The following is an 8,508-nucleotide window of genomic DNA, read 5'->3' on the forward strand; positions in this document are numbered from 1 at the left end:
GAAATGTAGTAGAACTGATCTAAGACGGATTACTACGTCGCTTATAGCAAGGTTGAAGGCTTGAAGCATGGCGTCGTCTAGTCAGTAGCGCATGCAGCATAGCCGCCGCAGGGGTCGCGGAAGCCCACCCAATCAAGCGCAGACCAGACTATGGACAATTCATCGCGGTGAAGAAACCCGAATTAAAGTTGATCAATCGATGCTTGACGCGAGCAGCCCCTCCACCGACCGTCAGGTTCGCTTGTTGCATCGCGCTTGCGCGCGCGCACTGTGACACACCGAGGCTGGTCCAAGTGCCCGCCGTCTTTTTTGGAGTGATCCACCGCGCGGCGCGGCGATCGAGTGGAGTTACTGCAGTCTAATTTAAATCCACTTGCAGTGTGACTGGCTGTGGTATGTGATTAGTTTTAAAAGCAGGATTTAACCTATTTATTATTGTTCATTGTTCTGGATTCTATCGATATTGTGGTCTCAAGGCTATCTGTAGTATCTGGCGTCTAGTAGTGGTGAGTAGTAATGGTACAGTAATCATTGATGACTCACCTTCAGTGTTTTTGGTTGCTCGGGCTGCGGGTGTTTACTATTACTACTAGTAGCAGTTGTGATTATATATTTTCAGGGGGGGAGGAAAAGAGCAAATTAAGGAACACGTCGGCGCAATTTCAGGCTCGGTCGCGTAAAGCAATTACTATCCAACGCGCCTTTTACTCCGAATTTGATGTGATATTTCAAATAACCAGTCATATAGAATAGTCTACTGCTATTCTCGAATCTAATAGAACGTACTAGTATCATGTATGCGAGGTCGGAGAACTGTCTTGGCCGTGGAGTTAACTATCGATAAGACTGCATCCGTAAATGAATCTATCCCCACGGTCCACCTTTAGTTAAGAGGTCACCCACACCTTCCGTTAATAAAATAAGAGGAGAAAGGAAAATAGGGGTAGATGAGAGAGATACTACTAGTAGTACTATGCGTAGTGCGGCGGAGAACCAAGAATCAGGGCAGATGAAGAAGAAGAAGAAGAAGAAGAAGAAGAAGAAATAAAAAAGGGGGAAGAAAATAGAGCCATAGTATTAATGAGACTCAGAACAACCATAATCTTACTTAAAGCAGAACTCCAGTTCGTCAACGAGTTGAGCAGCTGCCATAACAACAATCAATTCGTGGCTGCAGACGAAAAAGTTCCAGTTCCCCCACTTGTTTACCCAAAACGGGGTGAATCATTGCGGGTAAACAAAGCGAAGAGAAAAAAAAAATAAAAAAAGAAGATTCAGGGACAGCGCGCCGCCCGATCATCGACCACCCCTCATTTTTGCGATCATCCAACGAAACCAAACCACCCACATCTCTCAATGCATTACTATTCTGTAACACTCTGCACTTTGATATATACCCCTACATACCGATCGCCTCGCTGTCATCCTTTGAAGTGAACCAGTCTGGTGGAGTCGTGTCGGCCCGATAAGCGAAACAGGCGCGGCGATAAGCGCTGAGAAGTTTCCCCGTCACTGCGTCACTTTGCAACCCTCGTCGCTACCTCATCCTCCTTCTCCTTCCAGATCAGAGCTCATATTGTAACAACTCCCTCCCTCCCTCCCTACCCTGCCTCCCCCATTCGCCTTCTCCGTCATCCTTCTCATCGCGACTACCCAATATAGCAGGTATGTGCACTTTCCTCAGCGCCATCATGTTGTTGTTGGTTTATGGACTTCCCCCGATCCCCCCCCTCTTCTCTTCTCTTCTTCTTCTCTACAACACCTGTTTACTACTTCTCTCCCATACCACGTTTTGTCAAATCAAACTTCAACACTCTCACGCTTTCAAAACCGCATCTGTTTTCTTTGATTTTGCCTTTTAAAGAAGAAAAGAAGAAAAAAATTGTTTAATCGTTTTCTAACAATGGCTTCCAGGTTGCATTTCGATGTTAAGGTGGGGACTGTGGAGTTGTCGTTATTTCTTTCTCTCTTGATCTTCCTGGGTGTACTTCGTCTTCTTTTGTTTGGCCTCTTGTTTGTTTCATTTTATGTCTTCTTTGAGACGCAAATCCCCAAACTAAAAGCTTTCTATGAAAAGATGGAGCCTAAAGCAGTAGAACTGCTAGAGGTTCTAAGAAATATGAACTTGGCGATCGATGCCAAGGTCAGTCAGCTGAATTCCATGAAATCGGACATCAAGCAGAAGAATGTCCCAGAGAACGCAATTGTACCGATCTTTGATGCGTTGCGTCAGTCAATTTCCTCTCCCCACTCGACACTTCTCTCTGCTGGTTTCTCCACCATGGGTCACTTCTTGAAACGACTGTTCATTCAGGAACAGCATAGTATAGTTGCTTCGCAGGCTCGCAACATTTACCCGTTGCTCTTGGAACGCTTGGGCGATCATAAGGAGCGAGTCAGAGCACAGGCGGCCCAAGCTTTCACTGACTTTTGGCCGGCAGCTAGCCATGAAGTTGAACAACATGTGCTGGGAACGGCCCTTATCGGAAAAAACAACAGAGCTAGGGAAATGAGCATGATTTGGCTAGCAAACGTAAGTCTCACTCCTATCGATCCCGAGCAAAGCTGACCGAACTTCGCTGGCAGATGGCAAAGCAATATGGCTTGCTCTTCCGTCCGTATGTCCCTAGTCTTGTGGCATGTCTCGAGGACGCCGATAGTGCTGTCAGAGATACAGCCAAGGCAACCATTATCGAGCTGTTCCAGTAAGTTTCGTTGGTCTTCTCTTCGAGCCTCTGCCGCTAACCTGACTTAGAAATGCACCCGCACATGCGAAGGCAGATCTTAAAAAGCAACTGAGTGAACTCAATGTCAGAAAGTCTATTGTCAGCATCATTCTGACGAATCTTGGCCTTGAATCTGATGAATCTGATCATCTTTCACGACCGGCCTCGCGTATTGACCAGAGACCGGTTTCACGTGTTGATCAGAGACCAGCCTCACGTGTTGATCAGAGACCGGCCTCACGTATTGAGCAGAGACCAGCCTCACGTGTTGATCAAAGACCGACCTTGCGAATTGACCAGGGACCAATCTCGCGTGTTGAGCAGAAGCCAGTCTCGCGTGTTGAGCAGAAAACAGCCTCACGTATTGAGCAGAGACCGGCCTCGCGTGCTGACCAGAAACCAACCATGCGAATTGACCAGAGACCAGCCTCGCGTGCTGACCAGAAACCAACCTTGCGAATTGATCAGAGACCGGCCTCTCGCGTCGATACCGTCACTCAAGACAGTCTCATCAGACCGGCTAGTCAGTTCGGCACACGGCCAGTAGAGCCTACTCCTTCCGATGTGGAACCAATCATTGTTTCATCCGCTCGGGAAATTGATGAATTCGTGCGTCTAATGACACCATATTTCGAAGGACGTGAGTCCGAAGATAACTGGGTGAATCGTGAAAAGAGTGTCATTACTTTACGCCGACTTACGCATGGTAATGCGCCCCATGCATACTCTCAGACTTTTGTCGCTGCTATCAAGTCGATTCTGGATGGCATTTTCAAAGTCGTGAACTCTCTCCGAACTACCATGGGAACAAATGGATGTCTGCTCATTCAGGATCTCGCCCGAAAGTGTGGCCCTAGAATCGATCCGATGATGGAAATCATCCTGCAAAATCTCATCAAACTCTGCGCCGGTATGAAAAAAATAACGGCCGAAAATGGGAATCTGACCGTTGACATTGTTATTGGAAATGTGTCTTACACTCATCGAATTCTCCAGCATGTCTACGCCGCTTCCCAAGACAAAAACGTCCAGTTGCGTCTGTTCTCAGCTGGATGGTACATCACCCTCATCAACAAACAGGCTGCTCATAAGTCCTCCATTGAACACGGCGGTGGAATCGAGCTCATCGAGAGAAGTCTTAAGAAAGGACTTGGTGATGCTAATCCTGGTGTTCGTGAGGCAATGAGGAAGACTTTCTGGACATACCACAGCGTCTGGCCTCAGAAAGCCAAATTGTGAGTTTCCACTTTTATGCTGTTCTGTGACCTTGGTGGATAAATTGGCTAACGGACTACAGTATCATGTCGGACCTTGACTCCAAGTCACGGTCGCTATTGGAGAAAGATCCAGCTAACCCGGCTGCTGGCAACATGCAAAGTGCAGACCGACATGCTTCGAAATCTTCTACAACATCCCAGAAAGCCACTACAAGCAGCACCAACGTTATTCCGGGAAGAAGTGCATTGAAACAGGCGATCGCAGCGCAGAAGAAAGCACACCTTGCACCAAAAACTGCTATGACCCCACGGCCTGAGTCGGCTCCTCAGGTCTCATCTTTGTCCTCCGCACCCATGCGGCCCATTGGGAAGAGCCGACGGCTTGAGCCGACGCGCCCGGCCACGCCAGATCAGAAGGAACCTGTAGAGAAGGCGACAAATCAGGTCGTCATTTACGAAGACACGAAGCAAAAGAACGATGAAATTGCGGATGAAGCCGCAGAGCGGAATGTCAGCATAACTTCCACTGTTGTACACCATCCTATCGTAGTGACAGACCCTCTGAGACTGCGCGAGATCCCTTTGCCCAAACCATCGTCCCCTATTGCGAAGGGCAATGAAAACTCTGTCCCGAAAGAGACAAAACCACCTACCACTCCGTCAGTCCCTCGCGATGCACCGAAAAATAATGCTCTAGAGGAACTGTCGAAAAATGAGCCAGAACATCGTGACAATAGGTCACCACAGACATCTATGCCACGTCTTCCTTCGTTACATGTGCCGCGCACACGTCCCTCCACCGGACCGAGTAACGACACGGCGACGCATCGCTGTCCTAAGTTTGAGGCAGCACAGAAACGCTTCGAGGAGAGACGTCGAAGCATTAGTCCCCGCTCCAAGGACCCAATGAAAGCGAGACAGACTCTTGAGAAGGGAATCCCCAGGATTCACTCTAAGAGTATGGACATTCATGGGTACCACAAATTGCAGGGGCTAATTGAATTTCACGATAGGCTTTTTGACGACGAAGAACAGTACTCCGAGCTCCTAGATGCCCTCTTGGGCGAACTCGAGAGAGCACCAGACGAAAAGCAGCAATACTTCGGGCGCCCGCTTGACCCCAAAGCGCAGGTGCTTATAACAGTGCGTTACACGTTCAGACACATGAAACGACTTGTGGACAATGGTGGGTCCACGATGTCGTTAGGGGAATATGCATCTCGTATAATCAAATCCATCATCAGAGCCAGAAAAAACTACGACTCTACTTGCTATATGGCGATCGTTTTGAATGAGACCGCGGAGGAGATGGTGAGCGCGGCAGAGTTTGGGGACATTGTTAAGGCTGTTGTGGACGTTGTCTCTGCGGAGGAAGCGTCGCTTAACGACCGTGCCATTCTTATGGTGTTCAACATTCTTACGGATATCCTGCGTCAGATGACTTCTCGTGCAGCTCGCTTCCCTATGGATGTCCTGGAGAGGCTGGGTGATCTTGCTAGCAAGTTTCTAACATCAGAGCAAGCGAACATCCGGCAAAAAGTGACTCAGCTGTGTGTACACTTGCATACAATGACTGCCGATGATGAGAAATTTTGGAAAATCATTGGTCAGGTCTCTGAGAACACTCGGAACTTACTTCTATATTTCATTGCTATGGAGCAGTTGTGAACAAGGCGTACCTGTGTTGTATTATTAGCATCGCTATTATTAGCATCATTCTTGTCAGCATCGTTATTGTTAGAGGCAATCCGTTATTGTTAGGAACCAATCCGTTATTGATAGGACTCAATGAATCATATTAATATCTCTGATGGATATCATTGTGCAAAAACCGAGTTACGCACTCATCTCCCCAAGGGATGAGACTAAGCGTCAGAGTCTCTTGGAGATGACTCCTCCTTGAGGCTTGAGCCCAAGGTCGTCATAGTATCCCACCAGTGTTGGACGTAACCCAGCGTCTTCAACATCTATCCCCATGCATCCGCTTCTAGGTGCCCCATTTTTAGTGGAATTATTGGGGAGACCTTGCCCGTGTCTCTAAAAAGCTTGTTCATGTTCCTTCATCCATATATGTACTGTCTCCCATCTCATATCTCCTCCACTCCTCAGGCTTCCTGCAAATTTCCTTCAGTCCCCTCCCGCGTCTTGCTCCTATACCACCTTGCTTCAGTGGTGATGTTTTTCTTGATTATTGGATTGTCTGATCTACCCCTTGAATACCTCCTGGCGCACCGGAGAACGAGCCCTCTTCTCTTCCCATCTTCTCTACAACATCCCCCTTGTACTGGCGATCCGCTACGTCGCCGAATTCATGCTGCAAACAGGCTTGCTCGGGCAGTTTAGTCAGGTTGAACTTGATCCGGACCCCGAACTAAGCCAAGAACATGTAGGCCTCAGGGCCATGGGGATAGGCGCTGAAGACGCTGGGTAGAAGGAACAATACACGCCCTGTTTGAGTCAGCAGGGAAGGTTATACAAGCAGAAGGAATAGGCATGTTGGGAGCAAGATAATGGACGAAGAACGGGAGGAGGATGGTGGCTCGCAGGCAGCTACGGCTGCAACACTCACTTACATCTACATTTGCTTTTGTTGTTTAGTTGTATTTAGCTACGGCGATGACCTTCCTACGTCGTGGCATGCTCTGTTCGCGCTGCCCACATGTTCCTTAGTGTGTTCATGTGTGTTTACGTGTGTTTACTGCGAGTTTGAGGGCATTGAGGGCGTTCGGGGCCATATTCTTTGCTTCAAACGGTGAAGCACCTGCATATCTAGCATCTCACTACGCCGGCGGATCGGGTATAAGAATATGAATTGAATTGAATTGAATTGAATCCCCCTTGTACTGAACAATCCACAAAGTGTTCCCAGTCTCTTTGAACTCCCCCAAACCGATAACACTCGCGAGTACATTGCTTGCTTGTTTCCCACCCCAGCACTCCCTAGGAGCAAACTTATAGGGGATGTGCATTGTGAGCCGCTGGGCTCGGATCTCAATTCTTTGCCGGATGGTAAGCGGCTTTGACAACCCTTCGTCGTGTTCTGCGAAATTTGTATTGACGACAAGATCCCGTCCCGTCTAAAGTCGGTGTTGATGTTACCGTCTCAAGTGCAGAGCTGGCATTCTTGTTGATATCTTTTGTTTGGTTTGCAAGATCATCTCGAACTTGCAAAGGCCTGAGTGCTTTCCTTGGAGAACCCCCTCTTTTTTTTTTTCCTTCATCATTTCCCCCCCTCCTGTCTAGACCATCTTCTTTCTATACTGACCTGAACCCATATGTAAAGTTACAGAGCTCTGAGTGTTTTACCACTCTCAAAACAACTTGCTTATGTTCCTGGGCTGTTTGTAAGACCAACTTATGAGCGCCCGGGGCTTTCCCCAACACTCGCCTCTCCTCTCCTCTCCTCTTCGACTGGGTGCACCCCGATCTGGGGTGTTAGCTAAGGTGTATGGTGTCAGACATATCAACAGAAAACGTCTCTAACGGCTTCAGATGCAGCCAGTCTTTTATGGGTGTTTTATTCAGGCTGGACCGATGCTATTTACAAGAAAGAAAAGGCGACGAGGAATCAAGAAGACGAGAGTATGCTCGATGCATCAAAGGGGAAGATGCCCGCTCGCTGCATCTTCTTCTCTCCCTACACAACTCTCACAAATCGCATGCTCATAACTTTCACACAACTCTTCAACACTACCCTTGCTTGCTCTTTGTAAAGAGATACCCCTTTAACACACAAAAAAAAAAAAAAAAAAAAAAAAAAAGAGCCCTGAGGGCGAAACCAAGCTTGTCTAAGCCGGGTGTTATTTCGAACCTGCATTCCATCATGATTAGAAGAGTAATGGGCAAGAGGAACGGCGAACAGAAACAGGGCGAACGTGAAGAAACATGTTATGACGAAGAAAAGAGAAGCGCGAGATAGTATAGATGACAACAAGAAAGGAGGTGCTCACAGGAAGGTTTGAAACAAGCATGATCTTGTTCTGATCGAACGCTATCCCCTTTGATTCGGATCGAAGCAGATGTGGTGTCATGACCTTGGATGCTACCAACTCGGTTAGCCTTCGGTTCCATTCTTGCAAACCAGTCGTTTACACTGGATGCATAGGTTTCGATCAGAAGGAAGACGAACAAAACGCAGAAAGCAAACAAAACAAGAAGTGAACCAAGCTCAGCCATCTTACATGCTAGGTATGCGGGTGCTTCCCATTGTCACCCCGAATGAAGTTTATAAGACAGCATTGTTGGAAGGCGTTTCTTGATTACCTTCTTCACTTTCAATGTCCAGTGCCCGTACTTGCGTTTGTTCAGCACAGGGCGCTAAATGTTTCCAGATCGGTGCAATCGCGTTCTCCGGGACATTTTTCTGCTTTATGTCGGATTTCATCGAATTGAGACTGACCTTGGCATCAATCACCAAGTTCATGTTCCTTAGAAAATCCAGCAGTTCAAATGCCTTCGGCTCCATTTTCTCGTACAAGGCTTTCACTTTAGGGATTTGTGTTTCAAAGAAGACATAAAACGAAACAAACAACAAGCCAAACAAAAGGAGACGAAATACACCAAGG

General features: G+C 47.6%; 2 protein-coding genes across 2 annotated transcripts; one reads left to right on the forward strand and one right to left on the reverse strand.

Annotated features, from left to right (window-relative positions):
• Window positions 1-148: 148 nt before the first annotated feature.
• On the reverse strand, window positions 149-1,985 carry BO87DRAFT_409906 (uncharacterized protein; the record flags this gene model as incomplete). Its single annotated transcript, XM_025626274.1, has 3 exons — window positions 1,624-1,985; window positions 1,408-1,530; window positions 149-351 (listed from the first exon to the last, which is right to left on the reverse strand). The coding sequence occupies exons 1-3, from the start codon at window positions 1,691-1,693 to the stop codon at window positions 149-151; spliced, it is 396 nt and encodes a 131-aa protein (XP_025475815.1). The 5' UTR covers window positions 1,694-1,985.
• A 92-nt stretch (window positions 1,986-2,077) lies between these two features.
• Window positions 2,078-5,611, forward strand: BO87DRAFT_400581 (uncharacterized protein; the record flags this gene model as incomplete). The annotated part of the gene is made up of 4 exons (XM_025625537.1): window positions 2,078-2,533; window positions 2,587-2,705; window positions 2,756-3,961; window positions 4,024-5,611. The coding sequence occupies 4 exons, from the start codon at window positions 2,078-2,080 to the stop codon at window positions 5,609-5,611; spliced, it is 3,369 nt and encodes a 1,122-aa protein (XP_025475816.1).
• Window positions 5,612-8,508: the final 2,897 nt, after the last annotated feature.

The sequence above is a fragment of the Aspergillus neoniger genome (assembly GCF_003184625.1).
Source record: "Aspergillus neoniger CBS 115656 unplaced genomic scaffold BO87scaffold_38, whole genome shotgun sequence".
Taxonomy (NCBI): Eukaryota; Fungi; Ascomycota; class Eurotiomycetes; order Eurotiales; family Aspergillaceae; genus Aspergillus; species Aspergillus neoniger.